This window comes from Hibiscus syriacus, unplaced genomic scaffold (assembly GCF_006381635.1).
Source record: "Hibiscus syriacus cultivar Baekdansim isolate YM2019G1 unplaced genomic scaffold, ASM638163v2 tig00012523_pilon, whole genome shotgun sequence".
NCBI classification, from domain to species: Eukaryota; Viridiplantae; Streptophyta; class Magnoliopsida; order Malvales; family Malvaceae; genus Hibiscus; species Hibiscus syriacus.
Window position 1 is genome coordinate 900903 of NW_024062285.1, and position 21524 is coordinate 922426.

General features: G+C 34.9%; 3 protein-coding genes and 2 pseudogenes across 5 annotated transcripts; 3 read left to right on the top strand and 2 right to left on the bottom strand.

Annotated features, from left to right (window-relative positions):
* Nucleotides 1-6001: 6001 nt before the first annotated feature.
* On the top strand, nt 6002-8307 carry LOC120205527 (glutathione S-transferase zeta class-like). Of its 3 annotated transcripts, XM_039205378.1 has the most exons (10): nt 6002-6081; nt 6166-6247; nt 6453-6509; nt 6584-6669; nt 6982-7053; nt 7154-7207; nt 7282-7357; nt 7554-7615; nt 7836-7895; nt 8113-8307. In XM_039205378.1, exons 1-10 carry the CDS (start codon nt 6073-6075, stop codon nt 8209-8211), a joined length of 657 nt encoding a protein of 218 aa, XP_039061309.1. In that variant the 5' UTR covers nt 6002-6072; the 3' UTR covers nt 8212-8307. The 3 variants fall into 3 exon arrangements, with proteins under 3 accessions (XP_039061309.1, XP_039061310.1, XP_039061311.1); XM_039205379.1 differs by lacking the exon at nt 6982-7053 and having other exon boundaries at nt 8113-8306; XM_039205380.1 differs by lacking the exons at nt 6982-7053; nt 7154-7207 and having other exon boundaries at nt 8113-8304.
* Nucleotides 8308-9776: 1469 nt separating this feature from the next.
* LOC120205640 lies at nt 9777-12445 on the top strand (annotated as a pseudogene).
* A 2225-nt stretch (nt 12446-14670) lies between these two features.
* LOC120205530 lies at nt 14671-15668 on the top strand. The gene is made up of 2 exons (XM_039205383.1): nt 14671-14862; nt 14941-15668. Exons 1-2 carry the CDS (start codon nt 14806-14808, stop codon nt 15400-15402), a joined length of 519 nt encoding a protein of 172 aa, XP_039061314.1. The 5' UTR covers nt 14671-14805; the 3' UTR covers nt 15403-15668.
* Nucleotides 15669-15900: 232 nt separating this feature from the next.
* On the bottom strand, nt 15901-16680 carry LOC120205690. The gene is made up of 2 exons (XM_039205526.1): nt 16580-16680; nt 15901-16491 (listed from the first exon to the last, which is right to left on the bottom strand). The coding sequence occupies exons 1-2, from the start codon at nt 16637-16639 to the stop codon at nt 15901-15903; spliced, it is 651 nt and encodes a 216-aa protein (XP_039061457.1). The 5' UTR covers nt 16640-16680.
* Nucleotides 16681-18416: 1736 nt separating this feature from the next.
* Nucleotides 18417-21339, bottom strand: LOC120205641 (annotated as a pseudogene).
* Between the last annotated feature and the right edge of the window lie 185 nt (nt 21340-21524).

Consider the following 21524-nt stretch of genomic DNA (forward strand, 5'->3'; position numbering starts at 1 on the left):
ACAAAACTAATCAGAGCATTTGTAACTAACACTTTTCTTACATGCCAACACACTACATATAACAAAATACCTACTGTGACTTTACTTCTGATCTGATCGCTGAGTGGAGATATGTTGATCTGCAAATTCCTATTCTTGATTCTCCTGGTCTTCGAAACCTACGTGTAAAAACACTTACACGCTAAGTCATAGACTTAGTGAGGCATAATTACATAATAAAGAATTACTAAAAATATAAACATATCGTCTACTATCCAAACGCAATTATACTATCATACCATCATTTATTATACCACATATGAGCCAATATAAATCATAATAATACCATATTAAGATACAATTATATACATCCTTGTTATATCTTATTTAAGCCCATATACACTATTGAGAACCCAAGGTATACGAGTATTATGAGGTTGTGCACACGTATGCTGTCACCACAGCTCAATGAATGTTCCGAATGACCTATCTAGAGGTCATAAAGATCCTCAGTAACTATCCAGAGGTCATAAAGATCCTCGGTAACTATCCAGAGGTTATAAAGATCCTCGGTAACTATCCAGAGGTCATAAAGATCCTCGGTAACAATCCAGAGGTCATAAAGATCCTCGGTAACTATCCATAGGTCCCGAAGAACCTAGGTAAACTATCCATATGTTCCTTAGAACATAGGTATACTGTCCATATGTCTCGAAAGACATAGGTAGTTCTTTGACTCTTGAAATGCAACTATACTTACAGTTCTCATAACTCATATCATGGGCATTGTCTTTTACCTTATTACATATTCACACATCATATCACATTTTTTCTTTTTCTATAGCTCTTTATCACATGTTCATATGATCATCTTATTACCTATACCTTTTCATATAACAATTACATACATACATACATACATACATACATGTCATCATTTATGTTTTTATCATACTCCTATAGTATTGTCCTTCATCTCTTGTTCATTTTTCATCCAATAACTTATATAAATGTATATATATATCACGTATACTAGTTCCTAGATCCCATCACACTAGCATATTTTCATATATTTGTAATCACGTAGTTTATTTTTCATATAATTCATGTCCCCCCTCATATGATTTCATATTCATATGCTATATATATCATATTCTTTCTTATGTCCTTTCCATACTTCTTATTTCATATTCTTATGAAATCATATTGATCATTTTAACTATTTCACATATTTAACACATTTATCTACCTATTTACACAACTCATATAATATATATATACTGTAACATGTCAATACATATGCTCATTCATACATATAAACCATAACAAACACATCACACACACTTCATATACCTAATATAGATATCTCGTAACTCATTCAATCCCATATGACACATACATTCATATATAAGCTCTAATCTGGAAAATAGACTTACCACAATCTGCATAGTATATCCCATAATACATATGGTATGAATTCATATCATATTTAATAATATTGAATGAATCATGTATCAAGATATTAAATCTAGACTTATCGCAAGTCTAGAACTGAATATACTAACATAATCATGTTATGCATATGCACTCACATTAGCCTTGTTTGAATTGAATCAATTCTAACCCTTCGATTACTTTGAAGCAAAGTCACGTTCAATATCTACATAATAATACATTGATACATTTCAGTATCCAATTAATATACTCTAATCTATCATTTCTTAGACCAAAAGAAAGGTTTATTTCTATTTCTCTTGAAGTGCATCGATGCATTCAACAGTGCATCGATGCATTCTTTAGCATGTGCATCGATGCAGTACCCGTGCATCGATGCACAAATCACCTTCGATGTTTTCATTTTAATAGGTGCATCGATGCACTTCCTGTGCATCGATACACACTGAACAATTTCTAGAGGTTTACCCTTGATGCATCGGTGCACCTTGAATGTGCATCGATGCACATAGCTCAGAATTCATTTTAAATCCCGAAAATCTACTCAAAACAACTCAAATGCTTCATATTTCATCCCCTTTCATGTTCTTAACTCTTATACACTTATTTAAACTAATTAATACCCATTCAATATCTCTTACACTTCAAAATCCATTCCTCCACATAGAATTTAGGAATTTCACTCAAATTTCCATATGATATAATTCTGATTCTAACCCTTCATATCCCTTAATCAAGTTAGGGATAAGTCAAATTCAACTTCCAATTCTTAATATAAACTTTATTTCGATATTTCATTCAAAAACTCCAAATCTTTAAATCCTCATAAACTCTTCATCTTGTTGTTTTAAAGCAAATTAATATTTCCTTAATCTTACTTAGCATCTAATAATCAAAACTAAACTTAAATTTCAGCACATAATCAGCTCAAGAGAAAACTTACCTTTGCTTGGCTTCACACGTGAAGAATAAGAAAAAAAAGAGAACTCTAGAAACCTCTAAACTTTGTTCCCTTCCTTCCACGTGTATCTATATATACCATATATTATTATTATATTTTTCTTTTCTTTGCAAATGACCATATTATCCTTTCATTCCTCATTCTTTTCAATTTGATCTTACACCTCATTTCTCATATAAGTCTTTAAACCACTCAATTATTCTAATTTAAATCACCAAATTTTGAAACCTTACAATTTAGTCACTAACCCGATATTGAGGATGTTACAATTAAGATAAACTTAGAGGTTACCCATTCTATATCAAGTGTGGCTAGAGCATTTGAGTATCTTCATTTTCATCACCATTGCTCCCACACACCTACAAGATACATTTAATTGGATTTTGGTATTCAAATTACTTTTGGCCCTTGATCATTAATTTCAATGCCCCTTGTTCCTTTAGAAACCTATACTTGTCTAATTTTAAAACGTTTTCTTTTTTTTAAAGGACAAGTATGTTCCAAATGACCATGAAAATGACAATGTGAACATTTTGGATTTTTAAGCATAATGAGTTGCTTTTAGAAATTAATTCTTTTTATTTTGTTAAGCTTTCAAACTTAACTTTCAGAACAAAATTTATTTTTTTCTAAATCATTAATTTTGATTTTTGAAAGCTCAAAATCATTTTCAAAATTTCATTTTGTTTTTCTAAATCAACTTTTGCTTTCAAAATCAAATAATTTTCAACTTTAAAATTTGAAATTAATTTCTTACATTTGGAATTCATGGTCTCAAATTCCAAAAACAACTCATCTTAGGCATCTTGTAAATCTTTAAATGAATAAGAATTTGAATCAAAAGAGTTAGAAGTTACCATTGAATCTTCTTCGATGGCCATGAGGCATAGATTGGCTACTTAATCATCATCGGAGTTTTCTTCATCACTCTAAACTGCCACAAATGCCTTATTTTATTTTTTTGCTTGATCCCTTGTTTTTTAGGAGATGACATTCATAATTGACATGTCCCGTCCTTTGGCACTCAAAGCACACCAGGGGACCTCTCTTCTTGCTCGATTCATGCTTCTTGTCTTCTTTGGTTGTCATAAATCGTTTAAATTTCTTTAAGAACTTGTCCATTTATTCTTCTTTATCCTCTTCTTCACTTGAGTAGAGGATTTCAAGGTAATACTTTTTTCCTTTTTTTTCTTGTTTATTCTCTTCATCTTGTTCTTCCTCATTTTCTATCATCTCACGAGTGAGAAGGGACCCAATAAGTTAATCAAGCGACAAAGTTTTTAAGTTATTCGCTTCAATCATAGTCGTCTACTTCGATTGCCAAGATTTTAGAAGAGAATATATCATCTTCCTAACAAGCTTCTCGTTTGTGATAATCTCTCCATATCCCTTGAAACCGTTGATAATCACGAAAAATCTATCCATCATAGCTTTGATTTCTTCATCTGATTTCATCTTGAAATTCTCGTAGCTATGATTTTAACACCCTAGACCTGTACGAAACACAATTATAAAATATTTACAAGGTAGGTGTAAACAAGAAAACCCTTACAAGGTAGGTGTTTACAAAATTTAAGCTCACCAAAACACTAATATTTACAAGAGAAAGAAAAATAAGATTGAAGAACACTTCTCTCATGTTTGAGTGCTTGTATATGTCTTGTTCACTTTCTCTTGTGTCTTGAACTTGTTTTTATATGTTGAAATGAGTTACTAGCCGTTTCTAATCGTTTGGGAAGGTTTGGAGCCATTAGAAGACTTTCTGCACACAAAATTTTCAAACTCTGGGGAAATTTTCAAAACTCTTTGAAAGAGCCGTTGGAAAAATTTGACTATTGGACACAAAGTATCGAAACTTTAGGTAAAGTTTCGAAACTCTTGAAAAGTATCGAAACTTTTTTGGGAAACTGTCTTGGAAAGTTTCGAAACTCTTGTAGAAGTTTCAAAATTTCTGGTCAAAATACTCATTTTAAGGTTTTGATTGGACTTTGAATTATTTTGATGAAAACTGTAAATAAATTCAATTTAGTCCAAAAACATTTTGTCCTTATTTGTTATATCAAAATATAGTTCTACAATTTTGTCGAAACTTGCTCTGAAGTCCATGAATTGTAGATCAAAAGTGAGGAAGCCAAAAATGTTTCAATCGAGATTCACAGGTTTTTGGACATTTTTTGATAAAACAACCACCAGATAAGGACTCAGGGGGTCGAGATGAACTGATACATGAAATTTGAGACCAAACGACCACTATCTACGACGATCGATGGCGGCCAACGGTGACATCCGACCACCTTCTATTTTTATTTTATATTTGAAATTATTTTCATATTAAATAATAATAAAAATATCACGTCATACAAAAATAATAATAAAATAATTTAAAATATAAAAAATAACTACAATTCAAAATTACCGTGAATAAATTTGAAATATTTAAAATATAATAAATGAAATAAGAGCGAGAGTAAGAGTATGTTTGTTTGGCTGTAATTGGTTTTTCGGAAAATGAATTACGGAAATTTGAATTACTGGAACTGGAAAATGAATTATTGGAATTTGAATTCTGGAAAATGAATTATATTTCTGGAAAACGTTTTCCGGAAAATATTTTCCGTAAAATGAATTACATTTTTCTTAAAAACATATGGAAAACGTTTTACGATGTTTGGAAGATGTTATTTAAACATTTTTCCACTAGTTGAAGAGTTTTTTAAAAATTATTTATTACAAATATTAAATATAATAAATAATATTATTTATCATAAAACTTAATACTATTATTTTAAAATATTAAAATAATTTATTTATTATTAAATATTAATTTTATAATTTTATTAAAAAAATATTAATTTTTGTATATTTTAGTGAAATAAAATATTATAAATTATATTAATTATTTATTAAAGTAATAGTGCTATATTATATTTTAAAAATATTAATTAGTATATTTTAAATATATTTATTAAAATAGTATTTAAATATATAAATAATATTATTCATTATTAAATATATAAAAATTTTATTATATATTATTAAAATAAAAATACAATATCTTATATTTTTATAATATAATTGATTATTTTATATAATATTATATATATAATATTATATTATTATAAATATTAATAAATAAATAAACAATATTTTGATGAAAATAATATTAAAATATTTTATTAATATTAAATTCATAAAATAAAATTATTTTGAGTATTTATTCTTTGAAGTAAAAAGTTCGAAAAATGACTTACGGAAAATGAATCCGCAAGTCATTTTACAGAAAATACAAAGGAAATTATGTTACTAGGAAAATGAATTACATTCCGAAAAATGAATTACGTAAAACAAACACGAGAATTCGAGAAAAACCAATTCCGTTATTTCAATTACGGCAAACAAACACACCTGAAATTTAACGAGGAATAATGTATTTTACCCCTTACATTTTATGACTTCTATAGCCCACTATCAATATGTGACCCAACAAACTTGTAACAAATTACTAGCTAACTTCAACTAATTAATTAAAAATTATTAACAGCCCAAATGTCTCCTTTCTCTAACAGTCAACAGCTTTAGGTAATGTGTCCTCGTATTGCACTTGCTGGTCGTTTTATTACAATTACAAGCCTTACCAACAATTACCGGTCTGCCTGAACTCTGGAACTAAGCTCCCAATGGCAGCTGTAAGATTTTAAGAGCACACTATTATTTTTAATCCATACCCAAATTCTACAATTTATACTCTTTTTTCACTTTTTTGTTGGCAGAAAGATGATCCAAAGCTCGTTTTGTATTCATACTGGCAGAGCTCATGCTCATGGCGTGTTCGCTTGGCTTTGAACCTCAAAGGTTTGTTATCTGTTTATCACCTTCCCTTGATCCTTATTAATTACTCTCTAATTGGGTTTCATTTCAAATTCACTAATTACTATGTTTCCGATCATTTCTGAATTATCCGCGGTTTTTTAATTTTATCTTTTTGTTGAAACAAGGACTTACTGGTTTTCATGAGTGTGCTTTGACAAAAGGGTTTCGGATTTTTACGGACCTGTAGGGATTTCGTACGAGTACAAAGCTGTGAACCTTTTAAAAGGAGAGCAGTTTACTCCAGGTGAACTCAAAGAAGACACTGAGATAAGCCCTTTCAATATTATAGAGTGAAAATCTAATAAAATTGTGTTGCAGAGTTTGAGAAGTTGAACCCTCTCCATTTCGTTCCCGTTCTTGTTGATGGTGATGTTGTCATATCTGACTCATATGCTATCTTGATGGTTTGTATTCCTAAATCGAATATGGAATGATTTGATCGATTGATTTCACTCTCTAAGTTTAGGAATCACAGGCCCTTGTACTATCTTTGACATGATGATGTTCCTAAATCGAATATGGAATGATTTGATCGATTGATTTCACTCTCTAAGTGTAGGAATCACAGGCCCTTGTACTATCTTGACATGATGATGTTCCATGGAAGGGTTTAATTTGCTATGGTTTTCATGTCATCCTGCTTTTTTATTGTTGAATTTGTTGTTATTGTCAATTGAGCTGAAGTAATTGTTAATTTGGTACTATTCTTGGTTTAGTATTTGGAAGAAAAATATCCTCAAAGACCTCTCTTACCATCTAATCCTCAACATAAAGCTCTGAATCTTCAGGTAAGTTTCTTGGAAAATGGCTGCTATATTATTTGGAAACCTATATTGGGAAATTGATGTCTTTCTCATGCTAGTTTCCTGACTAGTTTATCATCCACAGGTTGCCAGCATCGTCAGCTCTAGCATACAACCTCTTCATATGCTGTCAACTTTGGTATATTCTGTTATATGTATAACTATTTGTGCTCAAGTATTAATATTTTAATCCGATTCTTTCATTTTCCTTAGAAATATCTCGAGGAAAAGGTTGGTCCGCAAGAACAACTTTTGTTTGCTGAAACTAATGTCGAAAAAGGTTTCCATGGTAAGTGATTGACCTGTTCATGAGGTTAACATTTCAATGTTTTCAGTTGTCTAATTCTTAATATTATAATGTAGTCCCTCCTTAACTTTCATTCGTGTTCGTGTGATCGTTCGTTTTGTGTACATGCAAAACCTCTAATGAATAGTTGATGTTTCTGAAGTCATTACTTAATACAGCTTGCTTACTTGCATTGCAGCTCTTGAGAAGTTGCTGAAAGATATTGTTGGCAAATATGCCACTGGAGACGAAGTACACATGGTATGTTTTAATCTTATGTCTGTCCTAGTTATTATTCGGTTCTCTGCAAATTGTTGTAATATTTTGTTGGGAACAAACTCGGGTACTGCAATAAGTAAAAAGTGAATGACTGGTCTTGAGAAACAGATCGTACATGAATCTGTTCTCCTGGTTATTTGTTACTATAACCCGTTTCTTCGTGTGATGTTCAAGCATAAGCAGTTGTTTTTATCTGTCTTAGGCTGATGTATTTATGGCACCTCAGATTGCTATGGCTACAAAACGGTTTAAGATCGACATGGTAAGCTTGCCTATCTCTTTGGTTTTTTCTTAGATTGTGAGTTATCAGACTTAAATGTCATCTTCTTTTGCTCCTCCATTGATGTTCATAAGTTATTTTCCTAAAAACACTGTTGCATTGTCAATACCGAAACATGAACATGTTCGAGTTTACGCGAACGATAGTCGCAGTTTCCTTTTCGCTACCTGACATGATTGTGTAAGCTTTGTTGATGCAGTCCAAGTTCCCTAGTTTAAGTAGGATATACGAGTCCTTGAAGGCGTTGCCGGAATTCTTAGAGTCCTCTCCTGAAGAACAACCTGACGCTGTCATGTGACCGGACACCAGAGCTTACTACTACTATTGAACTTGGAAGCAAATAGTTTGTATTTATCTTCTGAAGATTTTAGTGTTTATGCTGCTTGGTTGTTTTGTCTTTTTCATATGAAAATAGTTGTAATTTTATATGTTTTTGTAATAGATTATTTATTATTATTGCAACACATTTTTTAGAGAATGAATTTAATTTTATCCTTTTAAATAATATTTATTTAATTATAAATTTATTAATAAATCTTTATTACTATATGTATTTTTATGTTAATGTTTATTATTTTTATAATTTATCGTTCATAATTGTGTCTTTTATCATTGATAATTATATGCTAATGCTTATTATATTTGTTGGTTAAATTTTATGAATAATGTAGTGTAAACAAATGTTGCTCGAATAACATCGAACGATAATTATTAACTGCAATAGGGCGAATGCTACATTACCCTTCCATGGCAAATGCATGGATTTACTTGTGTTACCTTTTCTTTTTTTTTTACTTATGGTTACTACAAGTTGCTCGAATCATACCCTGTTACCCTAATCAAGTTGATCGAACCATACCCTACTACTCTAATAAAGTTGCTCGAATCATGCCCTGCTACCAAGTTTCTCAAACTATGCACTATTACCCTGACACTACAAGTTGTTCTATTCCAATAAAGTTGCTCGAATCATGCCTTGCTACTAAGTTTCTCGAACCATGCCCTGTTACCCTGATCAAGTCGTTTGAACTATGCCCTGTTACCCTAACACTTCAACAACTTATAGTATCAGGGTAGTAGGGCATGGTTCGAGCAACTTGGTAGTAAGGCATGATTCTAGCAACTTGATCATGGTAACAGGGCATGGTTCGAGAAATTTGGTAATAGGGCATGGTTCGAGAAATTTGGTAGCAAGGCATGATTCGAGTAACTTTATCGGGTAGCAAGGCATGGTTCGAGCAACTTGATAGTCGGGCATGATTCGAGCAACTTGATAGTCGGGCATGATTCGAGCAACTTGGTAGCAAGACATGATTCGAGCAACTTTATCAGGGTAGCAGGGCATGATTCGAAGCAACTTGATTAGAGCAAAGTATGATTCGAACAACTTGTAGTGTCTATAGTTAAAAAAACAAAATTTTCGACATTATTCGAACAACTTTTTTAAACTGTATTATTCATAAAAAAATAACCATCATTTGTTTGTGTTATTTGATTAAATTTTTAATTCATTTATTGTTTGATATATCTATTTGTTATATCTTATAAAAGAATTATTATATCTTGTTATTAACACCATTCAATAAGGTTTTTGTTTATTTATTTTAATTTGCTGTCTTTTTATATTTATTTATTATATTAAATCTTAAATAAATTTAAAATATAATAAAATCAAATTTGTAATATATTTGGTAAAAACATTTGTCATCTATTTTTCACTCGACCAAAGTTGTCATAATTTACTTACTCCGACCAAATAAGTCAACTGTGCCGCGTTTACCCCAATCCGTTTGGGTTTGAGTCGGAAAATTAAATAAAAATAAGCATAATTATCTCCCTGACTCGCTCTGGTTTTTGTCTAGCAACATGGATTCCACTCCTTACCTGGATTCCCGAATCCCATAAACCCTAGATTTCTTATTTTATCTCAGGAAAAAAACCCCTCTTTGCTATTCTTATTCTATTGTTATCCCCGTTTTCTTATCGACTCTTCTCAATTATCTCAACTTGTGACACTGTTAGCACTGTCAGAGAGAGAAAAAGATAAAACTTCTGTCTCTTTTTTGTTATCAATTACCTGGGTGTTATGCATAGATCTGGAACAACAATGGCGTGGAACGTATTCAAGTTTTGTACGGTTCTGAGGGGTCTGGGCTCGATCATGATGCTGTTGGTTTTAGGGGTCGTGGGTGTTACATACTACTCTTTCGTTGTGACCAATTATGGCCCTGCTTTGTTCGATGGTGGCTTTCAGTCCCTCGGGGCTGTTGTTGTTTTGATCTTATTTCATTGCTTGGTAAGTCTCCAAGTTTAACTCTCTTCTCTTCTTTGTTTTTTTTCTCTCTTTGGAGTGGTTTTGCTCGATTGTAGATATTGTGCTTCTGGGTTAGGTACCTACAAGTTTAACATATCCTTTTGGTCTGCTATTTCGCTAAATATCATCTCCATATTTAAATTGAATTCAGCCAATGTATCTAAAAATATTCAAGCTTGAGTTTTGTGCTTGATCTAAATTGTCTTCCTTTTTTCTGCGGTGTTGTGAATCGGTTAAAATTTCGTAGTTCTTTCTATCTGTTATTTGTCAGAACAAGAGCACATCTGAAGTATTTTAAAACTTAAAATACGAGCTTCCTTTTTGGACATAGTTTATGACTTTAGATGCTAAAATAATAAATTGGGTTATGGAATTGTGATTAATGTAATCAAATTGCTAAAATAATATATATAAACAATTGATGATTTTAAGTGTGATGGAAACTGACTCTAAATGTGGAAATTTTGATGTGATTCTGCAGTTGGTTTTGCTGTTGTGGAGTTACTTTTCTGTTGTTTTGACTGATCCGGGTAGTGTGCCACCTAACTGGAGGCCAGCTGCGGATGAGGAAAGAGGGGAGACTGACCAGTTGAATGATCCGGAGTTCAATGGTTTGCAGCCAGACTCATCGAATCAAAGAATTCGATATTGTCGGAAGTGCAACCACCTGAAACCACCACGCTGCCATCATTGTTCTGTTTGTACGTTCTTCATATGCAAAATTTCTTCGTTCCTTTTCTTGATCAACTTATTATACTGTTATTCTAGATTATCACTTTTTCATCGACTTCATTGTTTTAGGTGGGAGGTGTGTGCTAAAGATGGACCATCATTGTGTGTGAGTTGTCAATTGTGTCGGTGCACAAAATTACAAGTATTTCCTTCTTTTCTTGGTACGTCTCCTTTATTTTCATCTTAGATTCTCATACATTTTATGCTTTCTAGTTCTTACGTGCTATATTAGTCTTATCTTCAAGAAGGTCAAATTTTCAAATGCATAAATCGAGTTTGCAGTGTTTTTTTTTACTTTTCGCACTCGCAGTCTTACCTCTCTGAATTGATGATTGTAACATAGGTTCATTTATTAGATGTTGCTGGAGTAATGCTTCTGCTTTCTTGCCATTTATTGGACTTTGTCTTTAATACTTGATGCAGTTTTACACATTCCTCGAGACAAGTTTTGTGACTTTGGCCTTATTGTCTAATTTCCTCGCATTCTTCAGTGATGAGGAAATTCCTGGAACTCCTAGCACCCTCGCTACAACTTTTCTTTCCTTTGGTATGTAGGTTGCTTGACCAGTGGTCTTCTTGACTCATTCGACTATTTTTTTTTGTTTCTGTTGACTTTGTCTATGCACTAATATATGACAATTTTCTCTTGTCAGTTTTGAATCTCGCGTTTGCATTGTCTGTCTTGGGGTTTTTGATCATGCATGCATCTTTGGTGTCTGCTAATACCACAACTATCGAGGTATTGTGTTCATCTTGAATTTTGTTTATTGCGATGTCATTATAGTTTATTACTATGCCATAATACCAAGAGTGAATCAAAATGCATATGCCACAACAGAAATCACATCGACTGAAATCATAGTGAGAATTTAGGTCCATCTTCCGGCCAGATATGTTGTATTTATTCACCCTTGTTAGGATCAAAATGCAATATAAATGGACATAGATTTACTGAAAAAATCTTTGGTTTTTTGAGCAGGCATATGAGAAGAAAACCTCTCCAAAATGGCGTTATGACCTTGGCCGAAAGAAAAATTTTGAACAGGTTAACTGCGTTTTTCAGTTCGTTGCTGTTTTCCATTGTTTTGACATGCATTATTGCAAAAAAGAACAATTCATATAATGTTCATTTGATGACCGTTATGGTCAAAATCCGAAACATTTGAAATCAGAGTTCCCGCTTGTTTAATGTGTCTCTCTGGCAAATATTAACTGTCATCATCACTCGTTGGTTTACTCAAGTTTTTGTGCTTATGCAGGTGTTTGGAACAGACAAGCGATACTGGTTTATTCCAACTTATTCAGACGAGGATCTACGCCTAATGCCAGCACTTCAGGGTCTTGAATTATCATCAAAGGCTGATTTTGATTCGCAAGAGTTCTAAAAAAAGTCAAACCCTCATCCACAACCTGGAAATTTGGATAAACTTACTTGTAATTATAGATATGGCAGCCTCCTGTATTCTCTTGAATTCATACAGGTTTGTTACTCAAAATTTGTCTGAATGTTCATTTTACATGTACAGGTTCACTACTCTGCGGTCAAATTCGTGCTAAATGTTCCTTCTCATGGAAAAATGACTAGGATAAATATAGGTCAACTACAATTTAAACCAGACCCGAATTCAAATTCAATGCAAAACTCAAGATAATTATAAAAAATAATAATTTAAATCAATTTCAATACAAAACATCCTCAACAGTCCCAAAGCCTAAAAGGAACAACCATGCAGGTCGACGAACTCTCTTTCAAAGACGACAGATTAAAAAGGCAGAGACAAGTAAAAACCTGTCACGAGTGCTAAAAAAGAAATAAAAAGAATTGCTAGACCATTTAACAAACAGTAAGATCATGTGTAGTAGTATGTGATTGTCAATGCATATGCCTTAAAAACAAGGTAATCTTACTTAGATTCTAGTGTTGGCTGTTGGGGGGAAATAATCAATAATGTAACCTTATTCTAGCGTATTTTATATGTCAACTTGATTGGTCTCGCGCATCAAAGCTTTCAATTTTTGAACCATTTCTCTTGTTATTAAAACTATTATAGATTCCCTTGGCCGGTGAAGCTAATTGTTTATGTGGGAATCAACCAAGTAAACTCCACAACTATGGTAATTTTTCAAGGTTAAATCTGGTCTCTGTCTTCTGGAAAATTGGAGAGTTTTGTTTCTGAAATTCCATTGAAGCATTAAAGTTTACTTAAAAGTTCTCTTGTTGTGGTTCATAGGACATTACAGCTAATATGTGAATATTTTGGGAATGGCGTAAAAGAAGTAGAAATCAAATTCCAATACGATTCACAATTTCTAGGATTTGAGCTACATCTAGGAAGGTCGCAAAATTATAAACAAGAGCTGGGGGCTTACGTCTGGTGCGGGGACCTGTCCCTGGGACTTGTTGGCAACATGTGGGGGTCACTGCCCACATGTTCCATTTCTGCTCAATGCTTTATTCATAACATTTATTATTGATCTTCGTTTTTAGAATAAAGTTTTTAAGTTATATAGATTGAAAAACTGTGGGCCGAAAGTGGTTTTCTTTATAGATTCGAGGTTGTACAGCTCCCTTTGTTGGCTTAACACTGCAAACACATTGGATGTAGCAGAAGCAGAACTGTTCTTTCTCATATATACTATTAGTCTTTAGGAAATTTCCTATTCCAATTTTATCGCCATTGTGTCAAAATTTTATCTCTGACCAGGTTAACTGTGATCCACAGTAGGTCGGCAAGACATTATTCCCATAACAAGACAGGAAATGGACAAGAGGCTGCAAACTGCTCCATACCAGATAATGATGTCTTAACGTCCGAGCTACTAACATTTAAACCTGTCCCTTTCCTTGTAGGCCATTGGGGAATATTGGATGATTTGGATATTGCATATTAATTCAACATACACTGAATGATGGACAAACAAACTAAACTCCCCATTCATGTTTCATTTTCAATACCGTTCATGTTTTGTCTCGTTTACAAGCCTGTGTTGCCAGTTTTCATGCCATAATATATCCAAGAAGAACCTACATGATGCAGGGGATCCGAGACAGATGATTCTGAGCTGTCAAATTGCACCTTGATGGCGCTGAGATACCATGAATTGGCAGATCAACGCAAAGGCGGAATTGATTGTGACATGTTCCTCATTGGGGTCGTTTTGAGTATGTTTCAGTCTTTTGGTCATAACTTTGGCTACAAGTGTCAGAATCGCGCATAAGACCCCAATCCGGAAAGCTCTTTTCGACGCGCACGCTCTCCACATGAGCTACGCTCCATGTGGCCTTTTTTCAACATCAAATTCTGCCGTTTTTCCCTCCGAATCACTAGAATTAGATATTTTTTACTATTTATGGTAATATTTCGATTGTCAATTAGGAAGTAAATTTAAATCCGATTTAGGCCGGATTTTTTGGAGATTGCTTATTTTATTTCGAATTTCAATTTAGAGTGATTTTCGGGATTTTGCTATTTTTGGCAAAATTCGAATAAAGACGATTTTTTGCTATAATAGTCTGGCTTGTGGACTGATTTTGGCATTGTTTGATTTGATAATATTTTATTAAACCCTAGAGACTTTTTTTCTCTGGATTTTTTTGGGCGAATTTTCTCTTGTGAATCATCTGTTAGAGCGCTTGCAGGATAATCACTATTATATCTGGCGTCACTACCTTAGTTGCTTGCATGCAAATATGATAGTAATAATCCAATATTAATATATTAATAATACCAATGACTATGATGCCGGGTCTCCCCACGTAGTATAAATAAAACCAATGGCAAAGGTTATGATTATCAAGCAAACTTCCAACTTCAAGATTTTCAAGCAAGACAACCCTAACAAAGAATGGGTTGTTGGTCTGCTGAGAACGCCACCAAAGCTTACCTCCGAGCCTTGAAAATGGTAAGCAATAGCTACATAGTCGATTGATTCTGAAAGTGTGTATATATATATTCTCATTATTATGGATGTTTTTTTCAGGGAAAAAGAGGCAAAGAGCCTGACGTAGCTGAGTTCATATCCGCCATGGCAGCAGGCAACAACGCGCAGCTCATGGTGATGACATGTGCCGGCGTTGTCGGATCCACTGCACTAGCCTTGATCGCGGCGGCGCGTCAAACGAGCGGCAAAGTGGTGTGCATCTTAAATAGTCTCGACGATTACGTTGCATCCAAAAATGCACTAGGGAACTACGGAGGTTCTTTAAGTTTTGTCATAGGAGATGCCAAGAGGCTTCTAAATGATTACAGAACCGCAGATTTCTTGCTTATCGACTGCAATGTCAATGACCACAAGGAAGTATTAGAGGCAGCACAAGAGGTTGCAAAACACGAGGGTGCCCTCATTGTGGGGTACAATGCCCTTCAGAAGGGACCATGTTGGAACACTGACGAATATAAAAACCCACTTTCTGCCCATCGGGGAAGGTTTGCTGGTAATTAGAAAAGCTACAAGTAAAGCTGGTGATAGATTTAACAGCAGAAAAACAAGCCGTTGGATTGTTAAAATAGATGAATGGACCGGTGAGGAGCATGTTTTTAGGATCACTTCACCATGTTTTTAGTTTCAATTAATATTAAATTTTCCTGGTATTTGACAAGCTCTCGAGCTTGTCTGAAAAAAAAAGGAAAAAAAGGTTAACTTATATGCTATGTCCTACTCGAACTAAGTTGTAGACAAGTTATTGGACCTAGTGACCAATGTGTAACACCCATCTAGCTATGTAATTTTTGGAACAAGTTAGATGCTTCTTTAATAATAAAAGTATTTAATTTTATTAAATAAATAACTACAAAATATGACATAAGTTTATATATTAAAATACATAAACACTGAATCGAATAGGCCATTCTCGTCCTTGTTAGCGAATAGGGAGCAAAATTTTATTGATATTTGCAGAGGACTGCCCAAATTCAAGAGTAGTAAAAATATCACCAAATTTTAGCCTGGAAAAAAATGCTCCTCTCCTGATTGTTGATCGATATGCTTGGTCCAACGGCTAGAATTCTTCTTGGCTCCCCCAACTCCAGCATCAGCCCCTATATGAGCAACATCTAATCCCTGCCCCACAGGTAAGAACACAGATCTCACGACTCGTGTCCCTCTCTCAAGCACCCAATGCCATCTGAACCCAGAAATGGCTCTCCGACATGCATTCTTGCATGCCAAAACTGCACCCTTGTGACTCAGCTTAGCGAACCTTAAAACCCTAGTGAAGTCCTTCCGCTTTGAGTCCACCACAAGAAAGTCAACACCCACCAGCCCTTCCATCGCTTCTTCTGCTTCGCCGACGATCACCACCGTCGATAATATCCCGGCTCCCTGCATGCCCTCGGCGTAGATTGATCTCGACCGTTCATCAGGTACTACGCACACGTGCCTACCACACGTGTGATTAGCTGCTATGGCGAGTCCGACGCTGGTTGCTATGGGACTACCGTATGACCATGACTCCACGATCAGCTTCGTGTTCCAACCTGCAGCCATGGCCGATAGAAACTCAGCTACGCCGGAGTCTTTGAAATTTCGACACTGCAAGTCAGTTTAATGCAATCGTTATTAGAATAAGACTGAAAGAAAACACAAAGCTATGAGAATTGACAAAGGGATATTAACTTACTGATTTAACAGTGTCGATGTAAGCTTTTGAAGCTGTTTCTGGAGACCAAACCAGCTTCATCCTTCGTCTAGCAAACTCTTTCCTCAATTTCTCTTCACTTTTTTTTTAAAGATTTATATATAATATCTGAGATTTTCTAACAAAATTTAGTGATGCTGTTGGAGTTTGAGAGAGATAGAAATGGTGGGCAGGCAGAGTTGGTTTTTAAATAGCAGTGAACCTGACGCCCTCATTGTGAAGCCGTTGACATTTGCAAATGTTGAAAAACCTGTAGGTATGCATCATACGTAGCTCTAGCCTTAGCATTGTTATGACTAATAAAAGGAGAGTGATTACTTTTTATATAAAATATTGACGTACGTACAATCCGATACAAGAGAGATTCAAGATTAATTAAAGAGACTGCTAAGCACTCCAAGCTAACAAGTTGAAGAAAAGAGACGTTACTCATCTTTATGAGTTTTAATATACTAAAACCCTAGGTTGTTTTGAACACACGGTCAATTTGATAGACAAGTTGGAAGAAATTTGAGGGCTAATTTAGTTTGATTTTAACCTAAGAAAAAGGGGAGTTGAAAGGGAACCCACTTCTTAAATTGGATAACAGAGAATTGTGAACCAACTGGGGATGCTCGGCAAACCGTGCTGCAGCAGCCAGCAAGTTGAGGGCTATGCCGTATATATTTGATTTGAGAAAACTGTACTTGCTTCCTCCAACACTTACTTGTATGTACGGAAACGTCAACTTTGTCGATGATTATTATTAATGATTAAAAAGAAAAAAGGGTTTCACGTACAAAAGTGATGAAGATCCTTGCAGCCAACGTATACCATATTCCAGCCACCTGATGGACTATAAAGTTACTTTATATATATATATATACATATGAGAGATTAAGTGTCGCTTATGGGGGTTTAATCGGTTGAAAATGAAAGAGACGAAATGGTTGTTTGTGATCCATCCTTTTGAATTAGACGTAAAACCATCGGAGTTCATCCTCGAGTCCCTAGTTCACATCCTCCGGGACAGAGAGAGGAGGTTCTCGACGAGAAACCTTCATTTCCTTTGGAGGGATAAAATTATTTAATATATTATTTTATTGGGTGAACTTGTTGAACCTCCAAAAAGAAGAGATAAGCTCAAATTTGATAAAAGTTGGCCATGTTGTATTTCTCATGACAAAAATAAAAAATTAGAAAGTCAAAATACTGAGGTACTACTACAAGTTGAAAGAATGGACCCACCCATTAAAACATGTTTTCTAGTTTTGAACGAATCTCCGATTAATGTATGTGCTCAATAGAATACACTGCAAGTGTTTGATTTTGTTATGTATTACCGTACACTGAGATGGCTGATGCAACATATACAAATCTATCTCGACTTTCTGTTTAAATTATTTATAGATGAATAATATGAGATATAATCAGCTCCCCGTATTTTAAAAGCAAAGTCTTCGTGACAAGATGAATATATTTACAGATTATAGTTTTCGAGAGGTTACAAGTTGTCGATATTGTTGGATTGATACAAATGGTACATACATGCCATGATTAATCATGAAGATGACTTCTCCCAGGTCAATTCCCCCTTCTACTTGCACTATAAAAAGAATTTCTTCTTTTCGAAATTAAATTATATACACTTGATTTTGAGAGAGACGGTTTATATAAAATTTGAGTCATGATCTTCGATGCTCATATATAACATTACCATGACAATTGTGGCTTCATTAGTTATTGAACTTTTATTTTATATCTTCTCCATATTATTTGTCTAACATTATTACAAGTCTGTGTGAAACGAATCAAACATAAAGTACTCACACATAATAAATAGAAAACAAGCTATCTGGGAAGAAATGATATCGAAGACGGGGTTCAACTGTTTTCAGCCTATGATTTTAAGGACACTGGTCGAACCTATCTCTCATGCTCTTCTTTCCTTCTCTAGTATGACACAGTAAAAGCGCCACTCAATGTTTCACAACCCTCTCGAGAACTTCAAAGTAGTCGGGGAAGGTTTTGCGGGTACAGTCGGGATCCTTGATGGTAACCGGAACCTCTGCACAGGCTGCAAGAGAGAATGCCATGGCCATTCGGTGATCATCGTAAGTGTCAATAGGTGTCACGTTTAATTTCTCGGGTGGAGTGATCACGCAATAATCTGGCCCTTCTTCAACTGTTGCTCCGAGCTGAGATATGAAACAGACAGTTAAGGGGGGGAAAGGCAAACTAGCATCATCTACCGGTTCTGTTAATAAGCATAAAACCAGCTCGAACCTACCTTCCTGAGTTCTGTGCATATAGCAATCATCCTTTCAGTCTCTTTCACCCTCCAACTTGCCACTGAAGAAAACCAAAGATGTTATTAGTTGAGGAAAAAAACATATTTCAAAAGGTATATACGGACTCTAATTAGAAGGCATTTCGGGCATAAGTTTCACATTGATGTCATTCATACATACTAAAACATGTTCATCTTAGAGAAACAAAAAAGCAATATAATACCATCTCTTATGGTGGTCGGACCATCGGCATAAAGGGCAACAACAGCGAGAGTCATGGCAACGTCCGGCATTTTGTTCATGTTGACGTCAATAGCACGCAAGTGCTTCCTTCCAGAGGAATTTCTTGGGGGTCCAGCGACAGTTACGCTATTCTCAGTCCAGGTGACTTTGGTGCCCATCATCTCAAGAACCTCAGCAAATTTTATATTCACCCTTAACAAAAGAAAAACAAGCATGAGTTTATATTCAGATGCAGCATAAGATCCAAGGAAGCATTAATAACTCTAGTGGAAGAACCAACTGGAATAGTCAACGTAAAGGAAACTGAGATCAGCCTTAAAAACGGTCATACAATTCAACAACACTTCCGAAAGGCAGAAAACAATGTTGTAAGAAGTCAAATGTAGAGACTCCACTGATTCTGGAAATATACATTTACTTTGGCAGGAAACTTAATAACATTGATGGAGTTAACAATAAAAAAGGTACCTGTAAACTACTTGTACCACATCCTTCTACTGTGACCGTCCCACCAGTAACAGCTGCGCCAGCAAGGAAGTAACTAGCACTTGAAGCATCGCCTTCAACGTAAGCATTTCCAGGAGACCTGAAAGATAGATCAGTTTTATGACTTTTGTCAAAACAGAGTACAGAATCGTGTGGCGATGATTGTGAGTGCATGTTTAGAAACTTACTTGTACTTTTGACCACCTCGGATAAAGAACCGGTCCCAGCTATTTGAGTGCTCCACAGTGACCCCAAACCTTTCCATCAATTTGATAGTCATTTCAACATATGGGATTGAAATCAGTTTATCAATTATCTCAATTTCCACATCCCCAAGAGCCAACGGAGCAGCCATGAGTAAAGCAGTCAAGTATTGACTACTGATAGATCCGGAGAGTTTCACCTGCAAAAGGACCCAAAGCAGAAGAATATCATGAATATTGGCAACTACACCAGAAGCTATGTCATAGTCATATTCCTATTTATCTTGATCAAAATATAGTATTTTCCTTCTAACCAGGAAATTAAAATAAGCAAGAGAACATGAATCTTAAACATCACAAGTAGTAAAAAGTTTCAGACATTTACTTCATAAAAACAGTTTATCTGACAATATAAAACCACTAGAACAGTAACAAAAATAATTTAAGCTGTACCGTTCCCCCAGGAAGACCACCCTTTCCATTTATACGAACAGGGGGACAATTTGTGCCGAGAGTACAATCAACATCTGCACCTAGCTGCTTAAGACCAGTAACTAAGTCCCCAATTGGCCTCTCTCTCATTCGGGGTACGCCATCAAGTATGTAGCTAAAGAGACATGTAACATATATGCATTAGCTAAAAATGAGAACTATACACAAAAACAAGGAGCATCAGCATACAAGCATATGGTTCCTAGAATATGCAAACTTTTCTTTACTAAACTACGAAAATAATGGGACAGACCTTGAATTGCCACCTGCGGCGGTAATAGCAGCGGTAAGAGGTCGCATTGCAGTTCCGGCATTCCCGAGGAAAATCTCAATTTCTTGGCCTTCCCCTTTCCCTACTGGAAATTGACCACCACAACCTTCAACAATGGCTCGTTTCTTTTCACTGTCATGTTCCACACGCAGGCCAAGTTTTCCCAAGGCAACAAGCATGTGATGAACATCATCACTGTTCAACAAATTGTCTACCACAGTAGTTCCCTACATATCAAAACAAACATGAAAACTTTAAATAATTAAAGGATATAAAGTACCAAGTTTTTATTTGATCATGAAAATCAACATACCTCGGATAGAGCAGCTAGAAGCAGAATCCGATTGGACAGTGATTTTGACCCGGGTAACTTTACCATGCCCGAAATTTCATGAATTGGTTGAAAACCAGTTCTGATGCACTGGATGGCTTCTCCGCTGTTGCTGCTGAAGCAGAAACCTTTAAAGACCGAACCTTGATTGTTCCCAGCTTGCCATTGTTCTTCAAGACCAAACCCCAAGAACTTGAAAAACCTCCTTTGAGATTTGATCTAAATGAAACTGAAGAAACATGTTTTGGCTTCTGGGGTTTTGAGACATTAGGCAAAACACATTCCTTTTGTGTTCCATTGTAGATTTTGCTAACCTGTGCCATCTCTCTTAACTTTTCTGAGAGATTACAGGGAAGTTTGCAGCTTTGTTTATCTAAATTGAGAATGTAGTAGTTGTGGGGTTAGGAAAAGGAAAAACTTTTTGAGGTGGTGGTTGTAGGATTGATTCAAGTGTAAGGCTCACCAACAACCACATTCCAGAGGCTGAAATAAAACGGGGTTGGTGTTGAACAAAAAATAATAATAAAAGATGGGGGGGCCAGGTGTGAACTGGCCTCACCAAACTCCAAATCCTAATTGCCTAAACAGGGTCCACAACACAGGCAACCATCGACGGACAATCGGCTAATTC